At 49.9% G+C, this 26,490-nt stretch overlaps 1 protein-coding gene across 1 annotated transcript; it reads left to right on the plus strand.

Annotated features, from left to right (window-relative positions):
- Window positions 1-1,206: 1,206 nt before the first annotated feature.
- On the plus strand, window positions 1,207-25,920 carry LOC113146601. The gene is made up of 53 exons (XM_026334450.1): window positions 1,207-1,282; window positions 1,626-1,902; window positions 2,262-2,368; window positions 2,566-2,789; window positions 3,182-3,241; window positions 3,505-3,703; window positions 3,896-4,172; window positions 4,429-4,815; window positions 5,075-5,264; window positions 5,658-5,787; window positions 6,269-6,655; window positions 6,805-7,377; window positions 7,488-7,859; window positions 8,039-8,086; window positions 8,277-8,416; window positions 8,627-8,703; window positions 9,275-9,685; window positions 9,806-10,164; window positions 10,306-10,449; window positions 10,644-10,801; window positions 10,989-11,214; window positions 11,370-11,420; window positions 11,677-11,845; window positions 12,276-12,426; window positions 12,644-12,772; window positions 12,963-13,128; window positions 13,354-13,685; window positions 13,843-13,969; window positions 14,123-14,310; window positions 14,645-14,769; window positions 14,968-15,343; window positions 15,465-15,863; window positions 16,001-16,212; window positions 16,436-16,790; window positions 17,173-17,265; window positions 17,437-17,538; window positions 17,722-18,042; window positions 18,240-18,577; window positions 18,761-18,806; window positions 18,994-19,671; window positions 19,881-20,155; window positions 20,473-20,623; window positions 20,788-20,961; window positions 21,306-21,539; window positions 21,724-21,936; window positions 22,197-23,152; window positions 23,300-23,427; window positions 23,792-23,860; window positions 24,030-24,166; window positions 24,487-24,930; window positions 25,136-25,272; window positions 25,461-25,611; window positions 25,858-25,920. Exons 1-53 carry the CDS (start codon window positions 1,255-1,257, stop codon window positions 25,918-25,920), a joined length of 12,264 nt encoding a protein of 4,087 aa, XP_026190235.1. The 5' UTR covers window positions 1,207-1,254.
- Window positions 25,921-26,490: the final 570 nt, after the last annotated feature.

The following is a 26,490-nucleotide window of genomic DNA, read 5'->3' on the forward strand; positions in this document are numbered from 1 at the left end:
GTGTTCAGAAGCAGAATTAGGTGGCTCGCGGGCTGGTTCGACTGTGACTTTCCGATGCAGGACTGCATTTCGGTCCGCGCAACCGACGCCTTTGCTCTTATGAGCAAGAAAGCTGGCCTGTTTCATAAGAAGGAGACGTCAAAGTTTTCCACTACTGCATATTACACCGGTGTCACCTGTCAACATACCAACATTGTGTACTGCGAAGAGTCTTTTCAAGTGCACCGTGCAGGCTTCAAGTTAATGTCCGAGACACGAAGCTGGCATGTTGGCGTTTGCGATGCGGACCTTGGCATATGCGAGGCGGTAACTTGTCACAAGCAACACATTTTTTAAGGGCTACAAACCCCTTATTTGGTATATCCAAGAGCCTGTGGCTGTGAGTATATACAAGCTGCCACTTTGGAAAATGGTCACTGCAGAAGGATCTAGCTGCTTTGGGTCGGTTAGTATCCATCCGCCCAAACCAAACTGGGTATACCCATTTCTGCTTGCACCAAGAAGCAAGCTTCTGTGTATCCTTGTGTTGGATCACCATGCCAAGCCGAGCTCCCGTCCGAGCTAGTTCTACTTCAGCTGCACTTGAAGTCTCTTAAATTTGGCTTATTCACCTTTTCAATGCGTTGCCTGCCTATATGCAACCACAGACTTCTATGGGAGAGAGGCCATGTCCCCCAGGATACGTGTCGAACCCTAACGGGAACCAGAAAAGCTTGGTAAGATGAGACACATGAGATACCATCTTGGAAGTGCAATAGAAGCAGCTGTATCTGTGAAGTTAATACGAGCACACTGCTGCTTCTAAAAGCACATGTTCAATCCCTCAGCTTTCACTCGGTCTTTAAGAATATGCGGCTTCGTTATTACACTGCTGTTAATTCTGCTGAAAAGCCAAGCCCATAGGTGGAAACACCTTCAGGGTTGCTGAATTGCGACCAGCTAATGATTGCCGTGCTCTTTTACTCGGGTGTTGTGTCCAGAACAATTGCTCCATATGCCCCCAAGGGAAGTACTGCCACGCGTACCACGTGAACAAAGCACTAGATCCCCCTTACTTCGGCAACATGCTGCCAGAAGGAACAGCGTGAGCAAGTGGCTCTCTTCAAGCTCTTCCTAACCCCCTGTCCATTTTTGTCTCTCTTTTTGGCTCGGTTGCTCAATGCATTGGTATGATTTTCTGACGTTGCCTGCTGCAGTTTTCTCGAAGGATTTCCCTGCCCTCCAGGGACACTAGCTACAGCTAACGCCAGCAGCATGGAAGGGTGCAGGTTGTGTCCTGCGGGCAAGCTTTCTAGTCCTTTTGCATCACTACACAAAGATAGCGTTTTTATTACCGCTCACAGCACTTAGCTAGCTTCTGCACACGCACCTCTACGCACACTGTGCAGAGCTAGTTGTCCAGCATACAAATGGGGGTGTGCTCAAAGACTTAAATCTAGGCATGGCGGGGCAGTAAGCTACTCGTGTAGCACCTCCTGCTAAAGCGTATGTGCATACTTGCGTCGAGACATCCTTCTAAAATCCACTTTCAATGTCGGTGACACAGAACGGAAAGGCAGCTGTCATAGCGTGGGACGACTACCCCACACATAGTTTCTTTCATGTTTCTTTCCGCTTTGTTCTAGGCTATGGCTGCACCTTTGGAAACCACAAAGAGGCCTGCGCTGCTGGATATTACTGTCCAGCTGGCACACACGACTCCAGATCTATCCCTTGCCCTCCAGGCACCTACAATCCCAACATTCTGGCCACATCACGGAGCAGCTGCCTGGCCTGCCCCAAAGGCAGCTACTGCGCCAGCCTCGCACAAACCTCCCCAGACAACTGCCCTTCAGGGCATTACTGTGACGCAAAAGGATTGGTTCTTGGGATTCCTTGCCCAGCGGGGACATACAACACCAAGTAAAATCCCTGAATTTTAAACTTGTGCCCTCAACCCTTGATTGACCGAGCTGTGTTTCAAAAAGCAGAAATAGGCTAACTGCGAATTTCGGAGGCCACACCCTCAGAAATGAGGAGCGAAGTCTTACTATTTCTTCAGTTCCGTGCGCACCAGTCTTGTCACAGAACTTGCGTAAGCGTCCTTGCTTCTATTTTGCAATGCGCAAGGCTGCAGGGCATTTGCTGTCCACTGGCTTTTACAGTCTGCGTTTCAATATTCATATATACCGGTACAATTTGTTCTGTTTTACGCTGCACAGGTGACATGTGCACTCTCACGTTTTGTCTTGTGTGTATAAATGGCTAAATGGCCCTTGCAGGACCGGCTCTACAAGCCTGAGTGACTGCCTCACGTGCCCAGCGGGGATGTTCTGCCCGGAGAAGGGAACCTCTATTCCAAGAACTTGCCCAGCTGGAACCTTTAACGGTCAGCATCCAGTGGTGAACCTCCCACGAGTGCTATTAACTGACTTGTAGTCAGATGCTCGTTTAGAACATGCTACCTATTACCTAGATACATGGCGTCTAGAGGCTAACGTGAAGCGTTCTTGAAGCTTGCTGCCATATTTCCCGCTACATTGCACGTGGCTAGCGGCCACTAATCTTTCCTGCGTGGTTGCTCAGACGGTAGTTCCCTTGCATCGAGTTGTCAGCCGTGTCCCCCTGGAAGTGCTTGTGCTATTGGCTCTATTAGCCCAACTTCTTGCGATCCTGGGGGATATTCCGGCACAGGAGCAGCCGAGTGTGAAGCCTGCCAAGCTGGCTATTACTGTGATGAGGAGCAGATGACTTATGAGGACATGCTAGAGAAAGAATGCGAGCCTGGATTCACATGTACTCTCCCAGGGGTGACGAAAACTCACATTGAGCATTACTGTGCATAGTGCTCCAGTACATTTGTGCAGTCAGTGAAAGGTTTAGTTGGCAAACACTTTCAGATACGCGTAGTCCAAATGGCACATCGAGTGACTCTTTGTGTATACCATGCCTTTGCGTTCCTCCGGCGACACTAATTTCGAGTCTGAGCAACGAGCTAGCAGTCATACCTTTGCCCATATAATCAGCCACGCACCTCCTTTATCCAATCATTCGCCAGACAGCAGCTCGGCATAAGATGTACTGATACGAAGAAATCCCTGTCTTACCGATCGCAGGGGCGAGAATTCTCTCCACTCTTACACCTTCACATCCTCTGTGGACCTGCAGTCCACACAGATGGTCGCGTATGCTGCGGATGCAGGTTGCGGTAAAGCCGTCACTGGACACCCATGGCTGCCCCGCAGGGCACTATTGTACTGGTGTGAGCTTTACTAGGACAATTGTCCACTTCCGAAAATATACAGTGCATGAGCTTATTCCTGGTCAAAAGCCATTCACAAAAAAAGCAGCCAGAATCTGCACATATTCAAAGCCAAAGGTCGTATTTGCTTCTAGTAAATCAATTTATAAAGCCGCTCTTGTGCATTGTGCTCTTAAAATCCGCAAAATGTACACAGTGTGTAGTACTCGCTACAGGCGTGGTAGGCTGCTCTGCACACAATTGGCACTGCGTGCTTGATTCAGGGCTCTTCTCCCCCTCTTCCGTGCCCTGTAGGGACATACGGCTTGAATCTAGGCGCTACTGCGATAGATGAATGCCTGCCGGCACCAGCTGGATCCTATGTGGATACACCGGGGTCTACAGAGCCCTCAGGGAGCTGTCTGCCTGGCTATTACTGCCCTGAGGGATCATCCAGCTCCAAGGAAATGATTTGCCCAGCCGGTAATATCAGAGCAATTATTTGAAGACTTCATTAGTATCGCTGTTGCCCCCCGAGGGACAGAATGCCAGAATTCCCTTTGGGTACTCGCCGGGCCTCTGCGTCAGCTTCTAGTAGATCTGCATCTGTGTGTTTTTGCTGCCTTCACTAGTCGGCAAACTTGTAGCTAGCATACTTGGGTGTTGCTAATTCAGGTACTGTGGGCAGGAGCCCCGGTAGCAAGTCAGTGGAGGAGTGCGAGCCTTGCGATCCAGGGGTCACGTGTCAGATTCAGCATGGAACATTGGTGCAGCTGCCTTGCTCCGCTGGTCATTACTGCCCTGCAGGTTCTTCAGTAGCCCAGCGTTGCCCGGAGGGCACATACCGTGGCTTTACTGGGGGAACTTCTGTTGAGGACTGCTTCAAGTGCCCTGCGGGGTACTTTTGCTCTGGCACAGGTCTCTCAGCGCCCTCTGGCACATGCCTTGCTGGGTATGCCAATGCACAGGCCTTTATACGGTCCCCATATCCCGTCTTTATTTGTCATGACCTTACCTCAATACCACGTAGAGGCCCCCCATAGAGATCCTTCGGATGGCTCCGACGAGCCTCGCTCTTCGTCTTGCCCTCGGCACGCTTTGATAGAGCTTCTAAAACCCGAAGGTGGGGCGCGACAATCAGCGCCTCAAATATAAGGAGCAAACATGCGCCTTTCTTATTGCTTAACTCCGATTTATGACCACCACAGGTACATTTGCTCGAGCAGCTCCACAAGTCCACGCCCAACCGACGGGATCAGCGGCAGTGCTTGCAGCTTTGGGGGGTACTGCCCTTCTGGAGCCCTCTCAAAGCAACCGTGTCCCGCTGGGACATATAATCCAGACAAGATTGGTTTGGGCCCTGCCGATTGTGCTGTTTGCCCACCCGGGTACTATTGTGAGGGCAGTACTAGTACAGCACCCACCGGGTTGTGCGAAGCCGGTTTCATCTGCCCTAAAGGAGCCAGCAACCCCAGACAAAAGCTGGCACCAAAAGGACACTACTCGGAGGAGGGAGCTGGTGCTGCTACTCCATGTCCTAGAGGGACGTTCAACCCTAACGAGGGCCAAGCGCAATGCACTCTGTGTGTAGCTGGGTCAGTGCTTTGCCCAGTCACTCACAAACAACTAAGTCTAAGCATTTTACGGGTCGTTCGCCCTGCCACCACATGCCGTATAACTGTGTCAGTAAGCCCATGGGGCATCGCTTTTACATCTAGAGGTCGACGAAGTGGCAGCACGCCAAGAAGCCGAGGCAGATGAAAACACAAACAAAAACCATAGCAGATATTGGCACAGCACCTCTAGAGGCAGACGGATAATATTACAGTTCTATAGAACAAAATGGGCGCGCAGGTTTTACTGTCCAGATACTGGCGCAGAGACCATGCTTCAGTGCCCTGCTGGGTATTACTGCGAAGAAGGATCAGAAGAACCAACGCCATGCCCCGAAGGGACTCTTAGTTCACGGACAATGCAGCCTTCAGCAGAGAGTTGCATGCCCTGCCCGCCCACATATTACTGCATGGGCGAGGGAAATCAGCTTGTGTCAGGAAGCTGCGATGAGGGCTACTTCTGTGCCACCGGGGCGACACGTCCAAGACCAGAACGAAACGAGCACGGAACAAGTGGACCATGCCCGAGGGGGACTTACTGCCCCCGAGTAGGCCTACCTGCCAGCCATATGTAGAACTGCCAATAAACGTTGAGAGATGCATACACGCAGGACGCCTTAAATTGTCTTTGAGCGCTGAATACTGGGATTAGGTATCTGGATGGCTGTTCTGATTTGAAGGCCCTAAAATGGTAGACAGTGGCTCAAAAAAGGAGTTACGCGCTTTTCACAATGGACAGTTAACTGCTGCTTTTTTTTATCTGCTAGCGGCTTCAAAGGTGACTTTGCGCCTTGCGGTGTGATGAACACCCTCTGGGTTGACAGGGTATGGAAAGGCCACACTTGTGTGCCCCGGGGACATACGGGGCCAGTGAAAGTCTAGTGGTATCCTATCAGTGCAGTAAATGCACTGAAGGCAGCTACTGCTCCAGAACGGGACTGTCAAGTCCAGAAGGCAGCTGCGCTGCAGGATACCTCTGTCCAGCCGGAAGTCGAACGCCGTATTCTGTTGCTTGCAAGTAAGGTTTCTTTCTGGGAGGCCTTTCGTGCGCCTTCGTTAGATGGCACTGACTCTCCGGGTTACACTATTTTCTGAGGGAAGCAACCGTTTTACCTCAGTCACAGAAGAGTATAGATACTGTCAATTGACCTGACTAATATAAAGTAGCTTTCTATTCGAATCCCGTGCCGTCACCCCGTCTTCTTGCCTAATTTTCCTCAGAGCTGGGACTTATTGCCCAGAAGGCGTGTTTTCTGAACTCCCTTGTCCATCCGGTAATTAGTGAATAGATTTCTACATTTTCCTGTCTCTTCAGCACCCTCCAGTTCCTGGCTCTTTCTCATTGGGCCTTCCTCTCCTTCAGTGCAGCTGCCGCCTGTTCTTTACGTCTGGCACCGAGGATGTGCTTTGGTGCCCTTCTCTACTTCTTTTACAGGAACATATAACTGGATGAGTGGGGCGAAAGAGTGCAAACCTTGCCCAGCAGGTTTTCTTTGCGGCCTTAGAGTCGCGGACTACACCAAAACTCGTTGTCCTGCGGGCAACTATTGTCCAGCCGGCCTTGACACCGGTGCTCCCCTGCAGTGTCCTGCAGGCACATTTGGACCCACACAGGGGCTTATGCATGTACGGCAGTGCCAGCCCTGTCCACCGGGGAAAATATGTACCTCCAAAGGCATCGAATCTCCCCAAGAAGCTTGCCCTGCCGGGTCGTACTGCCCAGTGGGAGACCAAAGCAGTCAAACAGAAATCGCAGCGCTGCCCTGCCCGGCCGGTAGTTACTGTCCTTCTGGAGTGGCTAGCCCCATTACGTGTCCGCCAGGTGAGGCTGCATTGCAATTTCAGCCTACAAGTGCCCAGTATTGGGGTTGCATGAAGGTTACACAGATAAGGCCAATAGTTCATAGAATCTCTTGGTCTGGTTGGATTCGAGATGGATTCAGCCGAGTGCTGCCAACAATGTGTGCGCAGGCAAGCTATGTACAAAAGAAGGTTTGACGGAACCTGATATGGAGTGCCCCGCAGGTCTCCTGTGCGAGGCGGGAACCTCAAGCCTGGACTCTGCTACACTATGCCCTGTGGGGTTCGTGTGTGTGGAGGGAGCTGCTGATGCTCTACCCTGTCCCAGGGGCAAGTACAGCACCCAAAGTGGCTCAGGCTCCCTCATGCAATGCAGGAAGTGCCCTGCCGGACAATACTGTGACAGTGCAGTTCCAGGGCAAATCACCGGGCTCTGTGCTGCTGGATTTTATTGCGAAGAGGGAGCCAGCTCTCCTTGGAGCAAAATTTGCCCCAGCGGCAAGGTCTGCCCTGAAGGCTCTGGTACTCCCGCCACATGCCCCGTGGGCACTGCAACCTTTGCTGATGGATCCTCCCTCTGCAGCGCATGCCCTGCCGGCTTGACCTGCTTAGGAGGAAAGCTTCTGGAATGTGAAGCAGGAGCCTATTGCGATGGAGAAGCGGGCCAAGCACCGTGCCCTACAGGGACGTATATGCCATTTAAGGGAGCTACCAGCGTGGACTCCTGCCTCCCCTGCCCCGCCGGTGAGAGAACGGCAATGAAAAGATCTCCATTTTCGTGCAATGACTGCTAAGCACATCGGCATATTTAGCGTGCGGAGAATGAGTGAAACTGTCATGTCCGGACTTCTCAGGGAAGGCCTGCCCCACTTCTGGGACCGCCATTCCAACCAACTGCGAAGAAGGATATTACTGTATTTCTCAGTCAACCTCCGCCGTTCCAGAAACTTTAGTTCCGCTTTCTGAGGCGCTTGCAGCCGCAGCTGGACTTTCGGGGGCCTCTACGACGGGGGGGGCAGCTTGCCCAGCAGGCGGCTTCTGCCCCTTGGGTACCCGCTTTGCCGTGCCATGTCCTCCTGGAATGTATTGTGGACGATCACATCTGACTGAGCCTCAGGGCACTTGTGCAGCAGGGCATTTTTGTGTCAACTCCAGCGAATCGGACAGTCCTCAGGGACCTACTGATGCTTGCCCCTCCAGATCCGTTGGAGGGTTTTGTCCTGCTGGCGAGTGTTTTATGGACGATGCAAACTCATTCCCCCACAACACTCTAAGCGCACGCTTGCAGAATTTATTTTTTTGTCTTCCGTTGTACTCTGTATTTCCCTCTGCGACACTGGAGCTGTATTCTTTCTTCCACCATTTTGCATTTGCCCACCTCTTCTACACTGTCATTTTCTTGCAGGCCACTACTGCCCGGTCGGCTCCTCAGAGCCCATAGCCTGCCCTAGTGGTGAGTAGCATTCGACGGTCTGGCTGGCTGTGCGCTTCTCACCTGTACTTCATCTATTGTGCATGTCCCCTTGCCACATATTTCGGGTATTCACCCCCATCTCTACAGCTGAAATAAAGCTTTCGAACTTTTGAACACGCACATTTTGTACTAGAATCACCAGCTGGTGCCGTTTTATCTCTTTGCTCAGGATCCGTGCGGCAGCATCGACTTGGCAAGGATTCGAGTTCGTGCGACCCGTGCCCTGCAGGGAGTTTCTGCCCAAGTCCCGGCCTTCAAAAGGCTGCGGGTGAATGCGCTCAGGGTTTTGTCTGCCCTGAAGGGTCTAAAGTGCGTCCATATCATTGTGCATGTGGTTTAGATGGCATAACAAGACAAGTAGTGATGGACTTGCCTGAGCTGAAAAAAGCTGCGTGCTGTGCATGTGATAGACCGTTGAATCTATAGCTGCAGCTGAATTGGCAGCTCAGCACCACTTTTGCTTGACTGTCTATGACGTGTACCTGGCTTTCCACGTGACGTGCTTGGCTATCCAATCAGGATGTCGCAGAAGAGCTGTGTCCCTCGGGTTCAGCGTGTGGAGGCGCAACAGGGGAGCCCCAAGCATGCCAGCCAGGGTGAGCATTGATCTAAATGCTACAACTTAAGGCGAATGGCACTAGTTTTTGCAATACAGGGTGCAAGGAGGACAAAGCCGATGGTAACTATGCTAGGCAGGCCCCATAACTGCTGCATCCTAGTCCCGGGTTCGCACGGAAAAATTGTTCCAACGGGTTCCCGTTCAGCTATTGATTAAAATTTTTGTCTTACTTTGCAGTGTGTTATCTATAGTCCCCGGGCATACACGCCACAACGCAGCACATAGCCACAACTACAAAATTAGAACTTATCTGCTTCTTTGAGACGTGTCTTTTTTATCCTTTGAATGCTTTCCCTTTACCCTTGACAATTAACGTGAAGATAGAGGTCAGAGTTTGTTGCTTTCTCAAGTGACTCCTTGCTTCTCTCCCTGCTACTAGGAGAACGGTTTGAGCGTTACATGGAGTATGAGTGCCATTAGTTACTACATTTTACCGGTATTATGCTAGCAGAGGAGCGATAGCTGTCGCGGTGCATGATACATGAGGCTGGTGACACTTGCAGGCTAACATTGACTAGCAAAGTCGTTATTGTTTCTTCGTGTTTCAGGACTTTCCAGGCAGACGCAGGCAGCACAAGCTGCACCAACTGCCCCGCAGCCTTCTACTGTGCAGACGCAGCGCAGCCACCCATAGCATGTCCAGAGGGAAATTATTGTCCAGAAGGGTCACAAAGTCCCCAGCCCTGTCCTCCCGGGACCTATAGAAGTGTCAAAGGTGGTGCAGCAGAAGATGACTGCTTCTCTTGCCCCCCAGGGAAATATTGCTCTTCTTGGGGTACTAAGAGTAATCTTCTGGATTGTCCTGCTGGATACTATTGCCGCTTGGGGGCTGGCACACTAGGCAATGCAGTCCAATATCAATCAATGTTTACTGCCAACGGGCAGATTACTGACCATAATCTCAGCGTTGCAGTGGAAGACCCTTGCAACGGGGTATTACCGTGCGTCTATGCATTAGTGTAAGTCTTTTTGGTGCTCCTGACAGAGTTCTTTGCAAAATAGGCTCCTCTATTGCATAGAACGCACTACCACGGCAGCACAGCTCACCCCTTGCCAAGTGTATTTTCTCTACTCCGCAGGTGTCCTGCAAACACCTACTGCCCGAAGGGCTCCTGGACCCCAACTCACTGCCCTAGTGGCACCGGCCACACGCGTCGCGGGGCCGCCTCAGCGGTAGAGTGCCTTAAATGTGGTGCTGGGGTCTACTGTAAAAGCTCAGGAACTCAAGAGCCCTGTGATGAGGGTTTTGTCTGTTACGGGGCAGCAGTAACAGGAAGGCCACTAGAGGGGAGCACAGGAGAAATATGCCCTAAAGGTCGCTACTGTCCTAGGGGTACTACTAACTCCAGAGTCTGTCCCATTGGCACGTATGGGCCTACGAAAGGCCTTAGCTATGCCTGTGATCCCTGCCCTCCTGGGAGAGTCTGCCAGCAAGAGGGTAAGCAAATGCATCGATGAGCTTACTTTGCTGGGTACCTATGTTTATGAGCCCCATCTTTTAGTACTGGGGTGGCGTGCCATTAGACACCCCTGATGCCCGATGTAGAGCGACAATGCCTGCTGATTTTTGGTGCATTAGGACTTACGGAGGCACCCAATATATGGTGTACAAAAGGCTCCTATTGCCCTGAAGGGGCCATAAATCCCCGGCAATGCCCAGTGGGAACTTATAATGACCAGCTGGGGCAGCCAGACGAATGGGGCTGCCTGGAATGCCCTCCTGGTAAGCACAAAAGCTAGTGACTTTCATTTAGCTGCTCACCTGTGTTTGACTGCTCCCTAAAGGGGATGCTGTCATCGTGCCAACTCACCTCAGGAAACATAACGCTTTATTCTTTACCCTGCGAATTCCGCAGCTTTGACAGGTGACCAATTCTTTATCACCTTACACCGTCGATTGAGAGTGCCTTTGTGCAGGGCAGTACTGCAGCTCACCCGGCCTTGCTGAGCCTTCTGGGCCATGCGACCAAGGGACGTGGTGCATCTCTGGATCACAGATTAATGACGCAGTCACAGCCTACCTACCGCTTTCAGCAGTGCTTTGTCCAGCAGGTTACACATGCGAAAGCGGGGCGGTGAGAATTGGTAGTAGCGTGGATAGGCCTGGCGCAGACTGGTGTTCCCAGTGGATCTGCATCCTCCTTTACAGCTGATTCAATTTTACAACTCCACGAATCTTTTTAAATCGACCGCATTCTCGGAAGCAGGAACTAGCAGTAGCAAGTTGACGCGGTCAATGCCACTTTTTCCTCTGTTTTGCAGATTGTCCCCACCGCGTGCCCCAAGGGGACGTACAAGGACACAGAAGGGGAAGCAGAGTGTTCCACCTGCCCAGCTGGAGTCTACTGTGCCCATGAAGCTGTGATCACTGCGGCGGGGGATGGGCCGTGCTATGCTGGATTCTACTGTACAGGTGGTTCAACAACGCCAGCTCCTACAAAGGAAAAAAACGGAGATGTGTGTCCTCCGCACAAATACTGCCCGGCAGGTACAGCCAAGCCCCCAAAATGTACTACACCACTTTTTCAGCATGACTGCCTTCACCATCACTTATTGTGAACAATGTCTGATGAATATATGGAATGAGGAACTGGCGCTGTGCCAGGTTACACGTGTCTATAAAGGTATTTTAGTGTGTTTCAGGCTCATCTACTCCGCTAGATTGCCCTGCTGGCACATTCAACAGCAATTCAGGTACTCTAATTGTTTTGTTTACCAGTCTTCTTTTCTTTATCTGTTAGTTTCCTGCTGCTGCCAATTTACTTGCGAAGACTAATGAAGCTTTTGATTGGCTGAATATTATTTAGGCCTCTTAGTTGGGCCTGTGGTCAAATGCTAGTCAAAAACGCCCCTTACCTTTAAGATAATAAAAACCTACCGCTTGTTTCTCTTATATTGGTTTGTTAACATTCCACTTTGGGGCTGAGCGATAGCTGCTGCTGCTTCGTAGGCATGAAGGCTTGCCCAGACTGCACCGCCGGGTACAAGTGCGCAGTTGGAGTCATAGAGGAGTGCCCGATGGGTGGCTTCTGCCCCTCTGGTCAGGCCGAAGTCAGTGTTTGCGGGGCAGGAACCATCGGCAAAGCAAAGGGCTTCAGTGTGCAGGACGAATGCGCAGAGTGTCCAGCAGGGAAAGTCTGTATAAACAGCCAGGAGAGTGACTGCCCTGCTGGGACCCTGTGTCTAGGTGGAGCAGCGCCTGGCATTGCTTCTGCGTCTATTGAATATGAACAACAAGCTGCCAAGTTTTGGAGTGGCATTCAAATACAACTCGCGTAGGAGTAGACATCGACTAAGATGAAGTTCACCAGTTTTGTGTGTTTCCTTCTTAGTCATCTATGTCAGTGACTTGAGTTTAGAAGCTTCTTCCGTAGGATCTAGAGTTGAAAGTTTGGTGCACAGTTCAGAAAATTTCTTCGGCCACACTCACAAGGATGCTTCCACCATCAGCGAGGTTGTCTTAAAGCAGTGAAACCAGAATCTATTTTCGAAGCCCAACCGGGAGAAGCAGCTTCGCAAACTCTATATATTCCATGTATTTGAGTGCAGCGGGCCATGCCCCTCAGGCTTGTACTGCCCCACCGGAACAAAGACACCAGAGAGGTGTCCTGAGGGCCTTGCAACTGCATCTGAAGGAGCCAAATCACAGGACGATTGCGTTGACTGTCAACTTGGCTACTTATGTGGCCCACTGACTTTGGTGTGTGCTCCCAAAAGTAACTAGGTGGAACCGCATATGCTTAGTGCTACACCCAGCCACATGAGACTGTTTACTGGGGAAGAGGACAAAGCAAGCACAAAGGCCGAATTCCAAAGATAGCAGTAGGATGTTAATTCCTCAGCTTTTGCCAAGCTGTTCATAAACAGTGCAAACGCAGCTCTGCTGTGGCTTCCATTTGGCTGCTGCCACTCCACAGAACCCCATTATTTGCCCTGAAGGGGCCTTCTGTCCTCCCGGTCAGGACCTCCCAACAGCATGTCCAATTGGGACCTATCAAGGCTTGCGCGGAGTGATGCAGGCGGACATGTGCAATCCCTGTGCAGCAGTAAGTGCTTCATGAAAACCCTTTTTTACATCGCCTAAACAGTTCTTCCCGTGTCAGACGCAGTTTTTCCACGTGAATTTGTCGTGCCTTTCGAGTTATTACTCCCACTTAGATTGGTCTACGCGACTGCAGCAAACATCTAAAGCAACGTGGTCCAAATTTCACAAGGTCCCTTGTAGTGCGTCCGCAGGGACACACCTGCCCTACCGAAGGAATGGAAATTTACGCGAACAGTGTCTGCCCATGGGGCCACTACTGCCTGCAAGGGAGCGCAGAGCCAGAACCATGTCTCCCAGGAACATTCAACGACCAGATTGGCTCAAAATCCGCGGATGAATGCACGCCTTGCCCTGCGGGTATGTGCCGCTAACCTTAGGAGTTTCCAGCGCTTGTCAGATTCCACCAAAACTAAAAACGCAGCTTTAAATCGGATTGACTGGTGTCACAATCGTGTTTCTCTGTGATATTTCCACGAGACTAAGGTACATCTGTGGTGTGCACGAGAATTGTGTATATGTGTTTACGGAGCCCTGGTGCCTCACATATACGTAAACATTCAATAATGCTGCGCATTCCTGTAGGTTTTTTTTGCCCTGGACATAAGCGAAGTTTTCATGTTTCTCTAGAGGCCGTTGAACTATCCCTGTTTCGGCAGGCAGATATGGTCATACAGAGGGGGCAAAACGAGAGCTATCGGTTGGCATGCATTCCCAAGACGTACTGCCCCGCAGGGTCTGTTGAGCCGACTCCGTGCCCTGAAACCTTCTACTGTCCCGGAGAGTCAGGAGAGCCTCTTCCTTGTCCACCGAACCACTACTGCCCTGAAGAGACCGACACCCCAATGCCCTGTCCAACGGGCTTCTTTTGCCCTGGTGGCGCCACCAAGCCATTCACTTGCCCTGCTGGTAGCCGGGTAAACCTTTCATGCAGTTTCGCCGGTTTGGCGTGTATTGGGAAAGGAGCCAAAGAATTTAGAAAGCATGTATTTAGCTATGTCCTGGCTTCTGGCACTGCATGAGCCTCAGGGATTAATGCGACGGGATTCAACGTTCCGCCTCCCCTGTGTGCAGGCTAAATCAACATGCGACGGGACCTTGACGGTCAACGCTTGCTGCGAACTGTGCCCAGCTGGGACCTACTCAGACTCAAATGCATCTTCTGTCTGCAGTCCCTGCAGTGCCGGATATGTCTGCACTGGTAATGGGCCAGACCGGCCGTGCTCAGCCTCGGAGTTGCCAAGACCTAAATTTTTTTGTCACTGTTGGTATAAATACACACAGTACACTACGGTTGCTTCAGGCACAGGTTTTACACTTAATAGGCTTGTGGGGCTGTGGACGGCATCTGCAGGTGGAGCGACAAGTCCAATGCCATTAACTGCTGGGGGCCACATCTGTCCTGCTGGCTACTATTGTCCTGCTGCAACGGTTGTCCCCCTCCCTTGCAGTCCGGGAACCTACAGGGAAGCACCAGGGGCGACGGATGCTGCTGAATGCTTAGCGTGCCCCGAGGGGACTTATCAACGCTTCCTTGCAATGGTATGTCTCTACGCGCAATGCACATGGTCGTAGCTCCTCGCTAAGCATTTAAAAACCCTGCCCTTCCCACCACATACTTCGTGAATTATTTGCTTAACATTAATCTTTCAAAAGATTGCATACAAGCAGAAGGTCGTTCCCCCAGATTCAACACACGGACTGGCTTACTGTACACCTGCTTCTCTGATATATGGAATTCTTAGTTGGTCTTTGATGACATCCTGTGTAGATTGCTTTGCTGTGGGTTGCTGCGATCAATCAAAAGCTAAAGCCCGTCGTAGACACGGTAACAACTGATTGTATTTGCTGGCTATTTACTATTGCTGCGCTACAGACCTCCTGTGACACCTGTGGGTCACATGCGGTAGAGGAAAAGAAATCTGGTTCGCTTACATGTGTTTGCTTGGGCAAAAATCGCGTGTACCAGCATGGAGACAAAAAGTGTTCCTGTCAGCAAGGGTCAGTGCGCCACCGCTTCTTTCCATTAAGTGCTAGCTTCACAGGCACTCCAAAACAGTTGACTCGTACGAGGGCAGAAGGCATCTCACTGATCTGGGTAGACCCGGATCACAAATGCTTTAAAAGCTCTGCTTGCTTCTGATACACTATAAGGGGCTGAGTAACATGCAGTGTTTCATCTCTTCTTACTTCCCACAGATTTGTGAGCTATGATCATCACTTGGAAGTAGCGGAGCTACAAGATGGGACGCTGCCTTGTCAGCCAGCGACTTTTACGCGTTGCACATCGACCGAGTTTAGGGATCACTTAGGGAGATGTGTGGCTTCGGTTGACTGTACGGAAGCGTGTGGGCCAGAGGGTGGTACTTTCCTGAGCAGTATAGGCATCTGTGAATGCGCAAATGCCCTCGCGGAAGCTGCACAATGCAGCAGCAAATGCAAGTCAGTGCTGCCAACTGTCACCCTCGGCACAAATGCGATCAACCTCGTGGATCACCAGACAGGAGAAACAACCCTTCTGGAACATCCAGATATTGACTTAACTTATGCTATCAAGTACTGCTCAATGCTTCGAGTGAGCGGCAAATGTCTCTGCTGGATTAGGAAATCACTCTAGAGCGCTCTTTTTGTACCTAGCTATGCATGTTTACTCTAGTACAGCGCGTTTGTTATGAAGTGTCGTGGCCTGACTCCAGGAGCTTCTGGTGGACCTGGAGGTTCCTTGCCGCATTTACTTCCAGCGCGCTGATCAGGCGGGGCTGCATGCACTGTACGCCCCTCCAAGTTCTCTCTGGGCGCCAACGAAGTGGCGTGCAGGAGGCACAGACCAACGACTTTTGGCATGGAGTCGACGCAGCTCAAGACATACCAAGGCCAGCGCCAAGTCGTTACCTCGGGGACAGGAGGCTTCTCAAGTCGGAGAGATTGAGGAACTGCAGCAACAGAATGTACTAAGACGGCTAGGGTCAAGCTGGAGGCAGTCCTTTAACTTCGAACTACAGTCGATGGCAGTCAACAACTCCGTGACCTGCATTTTAGTCGGATCTTCCATTGTCTGGGAGCTCAAAGATGGAGTATATCCTGTGTATGTAGAGGTGTGTTTGCTTTGGCGGCAACACAACACTGCCCAGTAAAGCAAGCACAGACGCTGGTGGTAGTATCTGCTGCACTGTGGTGTGTATCTGTTTCGTTCCGTGCTTCAACACTGAGAGCTGAGCTTGCTTACCCGCAGGATTCGTTACTCAATTCAAGCAAAACCTTTGATAGCACCGATTTTCGGCAGCTAATTGAAGCGGCAGAGGATAATCGACTGGCCGATCGCGGTTTCTTCGTTCATACTTTTGAGTCCGAAGGAACGTTTGTGTTTGCCTCTTCAAAGCATAAAGCCAAAATATCAGTTGTTCGAGTGCTGGCACCAGGCATGCATTGCCCGGGAGACACAGAGTGAGCCTTTTGTGGCCCTGTCCATGCGATCTACTTCTTATCTATCCTCGTTCGGATATCAGCCCCAACCGGTGACATGAAAATGCAGCACCACTATCATATGGCTATGTCCTTTAGCTAGATATCGTGGATCCGATATCGCACTGCATTTGAATTGATAAAACGTTGCTGTGATTTAGCCGGTTAGTGTTGGAAAACAGCTGTCAAGAGTGCTTGTTTTCAGAAACCCCACTCCAATTCGACTTCGTCCTCTTGGTCTCCTGGCAATTTCCCTCATGACAGACAAACTCATTTTAGACCCCAATTGGAGTCTCCTCGTGATGCTTCTGCTGGCTCTGCTCCTTGTCGTGCTTATTTTGCTGAGTTCTGTGGCAAGGTTTGTCTGGCATCGGTGGGCAGCAACCAGGGCCCCAACTGCTTCAAGCAATATCTATTGTCAGGATCACAGCAGGACTGCAGTGCAGAGCTACAAAGATTCCGCCAAATCAGCAATTGACTTTTACGTAAAGTTCTTAAAACCAACGGGTCCAATAAGGATAGCCCACTACAGGCTCCGGGACGACCTGCTTGATACGACAGTGAGACACTGCACCTCAATAAAGTGAGGTAGTGGGTCAATGTCTAAGTGGGCATCCTTGTAGGCATGTACGTTTCCGACCGAGGTAAATGCAGCGAGCACTGAATCTGTCTCGTTGAGGACACCGGACCACGATGCCCCCTGCAAATCGTAAATCACAGTAGCCAGAGCCATGCGTGACAGTTCCATCCAGAGATTACTCCGTATAAGCTTCTAAGATGTGTTGTGCCGTCGCCACAAACATCAGTACACAGCTTTGTAAGCCCTGTAGACTACGGCTTTGAATTTCCAAGCAGCCCAGCGACGCAACCTTTGTTAGAAGACTTTGGGGTGGATCTGGAACAAAGCATCTGCTATCATGGGGTACCGCTGCTGTTATGCAGGAACAGGAACAGTACGACCCTGAAGCAGACGTAAAGCCTGCTCTTGACCGGCTTCACGTTGATATAGACATCCAAGATCTTCGCGTAGTCCAGGCACGTGTGAAGGATATAGATCTGGCGGGCAGTGTTACATGAACCACATCGTTTGCTATTGGCTCATTCCATGTGTACAAACAGCAAGCAGCCAATGCCACAGCAAATCTGTGTGCGCCGAAAGTAAGTTTGTAGCCCCCGGCCGATTTTCTGTGTCTATCACACCCTCAGGCCACTCTTGAAAAGCTGTACGACATGCGGGAAACCATATCCCTTTTACTGAAGGAGGAAATGAAGCGAGAAGAAGATACCTGCTCTGAAGCGATTCAGCTGGTGCAAAGGATGCACTTACTCTTAAAGCCCCTGCTGAGATGCACCAGGGCAGTCCTGGACTACTGAAAATGCAGCAGGGCTTCACGCCACTGCTCGTAAGCGGGTGTCCGCTGCAGCAGCATAAGAAGGATTCGGTGTGATATATAAAGGTCTTCATAGTCTCTTGGTTGGGTGTGTTTGCAGGTGGGAGAGATGCTGAACAATTTGAAACAGCGCATCGAATGTGCCCACCTGGAAGGGGGCCTGCCGATCAGTAATCGGCATGTCACCTCCCTGTTGCACTACATTCTGTCAACTCTTCAAGGCCCGGAGAAACGGCAAGCCGCAGAAGCACAGCTTATGTTAGTAGAGCAGGAGCTCACACATCATCAGGGAGAAAAATCTGCAGCACTTAAAACAGCACACATGGGCAGAAAGGAAGCTGATATCCTCAGAGCCTGCGTCACAAAGGCAGGTCCCTCTGTCTTTGATTCATTAGACACAGCTGCCATGACGGCCAAAGGAGTATGTTTCTAAAGGAACCCCTGCCCTTCGTAATATCCATGAGCCTACCAAATTGAAAATGACTATGGAGGAATCTGCAAACAGAAAAATAACCCCACTAATTCTGTGCCTTCCAATAACCAGCTTAGCTTCTTGGAGGCTGAGTTCGAAGCTTCGTGTCATGGGGCTTTTCGCGAGCCTTTGACTATTTGATGCAGAGTGGGGAGTCAGTGGTGGAGTTACAAGAAGCCTCTTCCCACTTTGCTGCTAAGGCCACCGCAGACACTGAAGGACAGCGACATTTCCTGTTGGCATCTATATATGACTCGTTGCTCAAACGCGAAGCAAAACAAGTTTCCAGGCGGTTTAAGAGCCTTTTGTACTTGCACAGACACGTCGATCTGGCTGAGCGTCGTAGGCAGGAAAAGCAGATAGCTTTCGCCGCTCTCTGCAGCGTGTGCAGAGAAGAGATGGTTGATATCCAAGACTTGGGGAACCTCATGGTTTTACAATGGCAACAAACTTTCCTTATCAACAAATTTAAGGAAAACACGCGGTTAGCCGGAACATTAAAGTCTACGAGTGCAGCTGCCGCTACAACTTCTCAGTTGCCGGTGTAATTCCCTGAGTTGAATTCACAATAGAGGGCCACCACGCTTGTCTTCTGATTATCTGTTTTTGTTGGATTCAACTTTAGAAGATTTAGAGAAACTGTGGTCTCACTGTTGTCTTGCCACAGCCTTCTCAACGAAATTTCATCTTCTCTCAATCGCTTACTACAAGAGGTAAATAGCAACAATTCTCCCGGAAGCTGCTGAATGAACTTATTGCAAACTTGGGGCTGCAACCGTACTTCCTGAAGGATTAGTGAAGTTACAGCTTGTACATGCTAAAAGTCTTTGTCAGCCTTACTTTTAAATATCCGATCCCAGATATGCACAAAGTACTGCTTGCTTTGTGACACATTATCAGACTCTGGCGGAGTTACTGACGGCTCACGACGGAGAAATCCCGTCAGTTGTCAACAACCTTTGCGGCTCCATTGCAGCTTTACTACGACAGAAGTGTTCAAAAGTAACAGGCAATTGGACAAAATCCGCGTATAGCAAAACGGCTGCTAAGGAGCTGCAGGGCCTCATGGAGCAGCAGGAAACACAAATCAAGGCTAAGTCTGAGGGACATATGGAGCTTCTGCGCAATTCATTACAAGCCTCTCACGACGCCGCAGTGAGGCATGTTCATCTACTGGCAGAGCATGAAAGATCAGCACTTAGCAAACTTAGTAAGGCACTCAAAAAGGAGTTACACGCCCAATATGCTGCAGCAGCAGCCAAAACGGCTGCTGCTGCCGAAGCCCAGGCCGAAGCCTTTGCTATAGCAAGAAAGTGCAAGGCCAGCAAAGAATTTGATGTTTGTCAGTTAGTAGTGGCAGGCCTCACGTACTTGAAGGGTAACGAGGAACGCAAAAACTCAAGTGATTTAGAGCCGGAAAGTATCGAGGGGGCAAAGAAGCGCAGCCTTGAACTCCTAGCAGCTGCGCTTTTAAGCCGGGAAGAGGTGCAAGGCAGACGCAAAGACATCAGACATGAGCATCTTGAGCAGCGCCATCAAGCAGTGCTAAACTTTATTGGAGAAACGTCTAGGCTGCTGGTATGACTGCTACTCCTGCCTTAAAGGGGCACACCTTCCAGCAGCATCTCCCAGGAAACGTTCACCTTCAGTAGTTGCATGAATTGTTGTATACTCAAGACCTAAGCTTTCCTTTTGCCTAAACTTAAAGGCCACTGCTACAAAGTGTGGGCACAGCTCAGCATTGCTTAGCAGGCAACTTTAAGCAATGAAATGTACTGCGGGTGCAGTCAGAACGCGCAAAGGCTGCTACAGAGGCAGCAATACGATTGGCTGAGACCACCGCAGCTGCAGAGGCAGAACTCGGAGCTCCCTTGCTGCGGCAGATGGGCTTTTCTTGTGCTTTTGAAGATTTATCTCGGGTTTGTGCATTACCTGAGAGAACAAAAATCCGGTTACAGGAACTGAGGCAGCAACTGCAAGACTCGTTTCAGCAGACGATAGAAATGCACTCAAAGAAGTTCCAGCTCGCACATGCCGCAGCCGTTGTAGCTTTCAAACGCATGTACGTCCCCGCGCCGTATAGCGTTTCTATAACCGCAAAGGCAAAAGTCTCCATAACTTACCTCAGTCTACTCACTTTCATGCTCTGGCATGCGGTCTGTGATGGCAGACCCAGTGTCACAGTGTAAAAAAATAGCGCCTTCTGTACCTTTTAAAAAGCAAAGAAATTTACCAATTAATATGGCTCTTACATTCAGTTTTCTAGTGCGATACTGCCGCTTATAGGGGTGCAAGGCCCCCTTGAAGGTAGCCAAAAGACTTAGCCAGGATTTACAGCTGGGGAGTCGCTTTTTCTCTCTGTTGAACACCCTTGTGCAGCAACAAGCAATACCTTGACAATCTCAAGCGTGCGTTTTATGGATATCGCGAAGCTGTGGAGACCCTGGAACAGGAAGCGTCTGCAAAGCTATTGCACTTGCAAAAGGAAGAGATGAAACAGAGGATGGCCATCAAGGCTTTAACTGCCGAGGTGGGGGAAAGGCTATTTGCTGCAACCGTCGGGACCCTCAAACTGTCAAAGAAGCAGCCGCTAGAGCTGCTCTGGGCGTTAACTATAAAACAGTGACGTTGTAGGCTGTTAAGCAGCGCTTCACATATGAAGCATACCGGGTGCTTTCTGGGATTTGGAGGCAGAATATGTCTAAGGCTTTCCTCTTTGGAGCAAATGCGGAGGCCCGGAAAGCAGTGTGCCAAAAGCAGACGCACCTACTGGAAGGCTATCGCCGTCATCAATACGACTTTTCTGAATTGAAGTCTCGACTGGATGATGTAGCAGTGTTTGAAGAGGATCGTGCTGCGAGAGCACGCGTAAGTCTTCCAGTTGAGAAAACCCACCTGTGGAGGCTGCTATAGCCGCAAAACAGTGACACTGGTGTCCTCAAGCACACTGCTTTCTCGAAGATCTGGCAGATGCGCAGTGACGAAGCCGGGTGAATCTCTTTTCGCTTGCAACGGAGTCATTTGTAAAAATTATTATTACGGAAGCATTTATCCACTTTTCCGCGGCAAAATACATGTGTGCACATGGGATCCTGCGCAAAAGTCAAACATGTCTCCAATTTACAAAGTAGGGGTAAACTAAAAGCTGTGCAGCTACTTGCTGCACAGTGTATGCAGCCCGAGCTTGGCACTTGTTCGTATGCTGCGTACAGGATGAAGAAGAATCCCGGCTATTTGAGGAAATCACAGTCTTGAAGATGCTTGGCACGAAGGAGAATGAACTACTGGAGCTAATCCATTCACAGCCTAGTGTAGCCGAAGAAAAAGCACTAGAGTCATCTGCCATTGAGCTTCACGAGACCCAGGTTCATAGCGCAACCTCGCGAACTATGATGCTATGGTTGGAGTACTCACAGACTAAGGCCACAGCTGTGGTCACTATCTCTGTGAGCATCAATATCCTACCTAGATACGGAGTCGTGCAAACAAAAGACATTCAAGCACCTTCCTCCTTATCACTTCTGAAGAAATTCACTGTGTTTCTTATCACTTTTAATAGCTTGTTACCGCCGGCGCAGTATTATCACCAGGAACTGGCTTTCTATGTGCGTGTGAATCAACACTGTGCAGGCTCGTGGCACATCCTTTGTAGAATCTGACATAGCAGAGTACTGCTCGAGCTGGGATCGGGCGCTGAACGTCTCAGCCGCAAATAAAATGCAAGATATCCAGAAATATAAGGCAGCCCAAAAAAACCGCTTGCAGAGCCAGTCCAAGTCCGAAGCAGCCCAAAACATGGCAAGATGCAAGCAACAGTTACATGTGGCCAACGAAATTATTGAGGTACTGCCACCTAGCCCACAGACCGTTTTCTCCCAGACCTCCGCCTCCTAAGTATTTATGTTTTTCAGTCATTCATACATACACTTCTAGTTACTGCCTCCTGGATATATCCAGGTAACCCTCCGTAGTGGCGATAAGGACACAGTGTCCGTCACAGCGCATTCCTTAGTCTGCCCCCGTGTTGTATATGACGGAGAAGCCTTTGAATATTTTTTATAACCCGCGGTCCATCTTGTATGCGTGTCTATGCTGTCTGGTAGCTTCAGCAACGCTGGGGTCCGGTAGCTAGTGAGAGCAACCAATTTGTGCATGACCTGCTGTACAACCTGGCAATTCACCAAGCAGAGGCTGAGTTCAGCGTAGATAAAGCGGCCCTCATGGGAAACACGGAAGTGGAACTAAAATCAGTAGAAGCTGAACTTGAAAAGCTGGATGAGCTCTGCCGGCGGACGGAAGAAGCTGTCAGTGCGACGAACTTAATAGACGAGGAGCTACCGTCTGCTGCCAGGCCGTGTGCTGAAGACGGCTCGATTTGTGTTGAATGCTTGCCCGATCAACTGGAGTCACTGATACTCACAAAATCGACGGGAGACGCAGGAGTCAGGAACGAAGAGAGCGGAGACAATCAATTAGTGCAAGCCTTTGAGAGATGTTCGCTACCTACTGCAGCCGCCCATCAAGTTCAGCCTGGGATAAAAAGCAACGGACCACCTGGAAAGCCGCTGGAGGCCTGCATATCTGACGGATCAGGAGTCGAAAGGCAGCTGTGTCTTGATGCATTGTCCGACAAAGGAGATAGACAAGTTCATGCACAGCTGCTTGAACAATATGAACAGCGTGCTCGCCAAGCAGAAGAGGAAACAACGCGCGAGAGACTAATCCAGGACCAGCGTACCCGGCAGCTAATACAGAATAGGCGCCAGCGACTACTTGATCAAAAAGCACGTCTCGAGGCCAAACTGAAACAAGACCTCAACTTACTAGAACTGCAGAGAGAGCACAAGCTTGAAAAACTCCAGCGTGAGCTACACCAAGAACTTGTTGACTTTTCGATAGAATTCGAGGTGGAGCCGCACGAGCTGGATAAGCTCGCGCGACAACTTTGGGCTGATTCTCACCAGCGGTACCAGAAACAGCTGCGGGCTCTGGAGAAAAGACATTTGGAAGCTATGCGGGCTGCACACGAGGCCTTTGTTCAAGACCGAGATTCGCATCAAAGCGACAAAGAAGAGGCATGTGCCTGCAGTTTTTGGAACTAGTAGATCCTTGTAACCCGTGACCACTACGTAAATGGGCAATGTAGAAAGGACCAACACGCAGGTAGCATAAAGTGCTCATGAATTGCTCACTTCTGTGTTGGGTGTTCTGGTACCGTGTACGCTGAACCCCAGTTGCATCACGTGGACTGGAAAGAGGTGTCACGAAAGCTACAAAATGAGCAGCTGGAAGAAAAACATCAGCTGCAAAACTTGTGGCAGACCAATCTTGAAGGTAGGAGAGCTATTATGAGCAGTGCTTTGGGATTCGTCACTGCTAAGGAAATAGCAATTGCATCAGTTGCACCCCATTCACCTCTTCTGCAGTCCCTCTACGCTCCTCTAAGCCCCATATTGTGAGATAGTACCTTAGAAGCATATGCTCAGTGTAAGACAAACTAATGCTGCTCGGAGACATTAGAGACCGATGATGCATTTTATTTGGCCATTGTGTCAAGTCCTGCTTAGCTTACTCTCCAAGGAATGAGCCAGCGCACATGCAACAAATCTGCTGCACTGCCATTTCCCTTGTGCCAGATAAGTAAAAACGCAGCAATCTGAGGATTCCCCAATTCATCTGCTAGTCATTGTGGATGCAGGAAGGCTGCGACTACTAGCTGCGAAGGGTAGCGAGTCGGCAAAGGGATACCTGGAAGAGGCTAAAGAAGGTTTGTTATTCTAATATTGCTCGCTTCAAGAAACATGAGCCCAAACGTTTTCCTGCATCTCCGAGTAGTTTCTGTCTTAGGCACTCAATGGATAGAGGCTGGTGGGAGTGCAATGCTCTAGCCTTGAGGTGTAGATATGACCTCTAAGTGTGTGCACCATATGCTGCAGCTAGGCGTCGCCTGGAAGAGGCTTCCCAGCGGCGCTTTGATGAGCTTAGACAGGAGCAGGCTTATGCGCAGAGCGCCATTCAGGAATTGGAAAAGATACAAAAACGTCAACTAGACCAAAGGCTTAAGCAGGTTGAGGTACTCCATGCATAGTGAATGAAGTGATGCAGCATCTAAGACATAGGAAGCATGCAGGAATTATATCGAACACTAATGAAAATGCTCAATCTTTCTACAGCCCTGTCTCACAACAACGTTCCCGAAGGGGGCTCAAGTACCGCATATTTAAGTCATTACAAGAAGCCTTAATTCAACCCCATTCTGATATAACGGAAAGCAAACCTCAATAATAGTTCACCCCTCTTTTATTTCGTTCCCTTTAAACCAAAATGCTTTGATCCCCAAGTACAGGATTCTGCACCGGAGCAACTACAGTGTGTGCCATCTTTGGAGCGCAGGCCCAGTGGACACAAAGACTACATGACCTAAAGAATGAAGAGTGGGCAAAGCTAAGGCAAGTTCAAGACCTGGTGGAAGCAGGATTCAAGGAAAGAAAAATGATGCTTACAGCCGCAGGCAACTTGATGGACAATGCGCAAGACGGGGACGCCGGAGAGAATCTCGGGTCGCACAAACACACTAGGCATGAACAAATGATGAACGACCTTGCCGCTGACATGCGCCAGTTGCAGCACGCTCTTCATGCAGATAAATTACGTCAGAAAGCAACACACCATGGCAAACTCCTAAAGCGGGTTGAACAAAGAAGAAGGCGCATACTCAGCGAAGCAGTCAAGGACCAGAAAGCTTTGGCCAAAGATGCGATGGAACAACAAGAGCACTTGCTAAGTCAGCAGCTTCATCGGCAGCAATTTTTGTTTAGTCGGGCAAAAACACACCAGGCGAGCCTTTTAAGCCACATTTTTTCAAACCGGTGCCCTTCGGAAGTGAAGGCGCATTCTTGCCCTCGTATTCTCTTGCGCCGTAGTATCGCCGACCAAGTCCTTTATGTCAGTTCAGCCTTGAAGGCCTCGGAAAGTGCTTCCTTTCTAGTGTATGACCTTGCCACAAGGGTTTGTGTGTTTTTCTGTGTGTGTGGAAGTACAGGTAGCGCTGAAGTTCTCTCAACAATGGCTAGCAAAGGCGAGACAACATCTGCGACCTTCTACCAATGTCGATTCAGGGTCGGGAAAGCTACACGAGTTGTCGGAAAAAGAGTTCTTCAGGAGATACGCTCGCATGCGGCAAGTCGCAAAGCTTTCGCTGTCTGGGTGTCCAGTTACATTGATGCAGTTCTTTCCTCACTATTGATCCGAGCTGTATCTACAACACTTTGCAGAGTTAAGTCGTTGATTAGTACACAATACACATATACTAAACTTTTAGGAAGTAACACGAAGGGTTTGCGTGATGTGCCTGCCTGGTTATGTAGGTCGACGCTAGCACAGAGCATGAAACAAGTCGAGACCCTCATTCGTGGCCTGATGCCTGAAGGCAGCACTCTAGAGATATCCAAATTTGATGAGGGCCAGCCAGGGAACCCGGAAAACCAAGCAGCATGTCTATCGAAGTGCCTTCAAGAGGTGTGTGAATGAGTGACGATGTTCTACTGTTTATGCATAGATCCGAAAGCCCTTCCTCCCTGTCATCCATATAGCGGCATGCGCGCACTCTCAAGAGCAGTCCAGCTATTGAGGCTTTAAAGCGTGTGCTAAGCGGTAATTAGTCTCATTTGCATGCTTGCTCTCCAAAACAAGGTCTACCTTAATTCCGTCTGTTTTTCTGACTGACGTTCTTTTTCCTTGTATGTGGCATGCATTTGATTGCAGATATCTCATTCTTCCGTCCGCCTGAACGCTATTCAGCGTAGATATATCGATTCTCGCACGTAACTTCGCAGGGGCCTCACCATGTAATTAGCTTTGCTACATGTTTATGACTTGACAACATTTCGGCACCTATTTCTCCAGTGGAGCCTAATATGGCTACTGCAGGCTGGCGCACTTAACTTGTGCACCGTGCAGCAGTATTCGGCAATGCAAGAGGAAAAGGCGGCTCCGAGTCAATGTGTACGGAAGTCAGAGGGTCCAGCAAGCAGATTTTCGACAATTAGAAGCTGGATGGAGCAACAGCACTTTTTTTGGGACTCGTCAGCCTCCAAAGTGTTTTGACTTCTGTCAAACTATTTCCTGTGCTAAATATGCGAAGGAAAATACTCTAGATTTTCTGCCGATTACGTGCCCTTTAAGTCCGTAAACCTAAGGACCAGGAAATAAGTGGGAACATGAATGGTGGGAATGGGTGCTTGGATTAGAGCAGCATTAATTGTAACAGCTCAGCAAACAGCAAGCAACGCCATTTTGTGATTCGTTCTTGTCTTACTTCCCACGTGGCTTATTGTCAGAATACAATTGGAGCCACAACTGTGAGTTGTTGGAAGAACACAGTATGTAAGGGGTTAA

Source organism: Cyclospora cayetanensis, unplaced genomic scaffold (genome assembly GCF_002999335.1).
Source record: "Cyclospora cayetanensis isolate NF1_C8 unplaced genomic scaffold, CcayRef3 CcayRef3_contig_42, whole genome shotgun sequence".
NCBI lineage: Eukaryota > Apicomplexa > Conoidasida > Eucoccidiorida > Eimeriidae > Cyclospora > Cyclospora cayetanensis.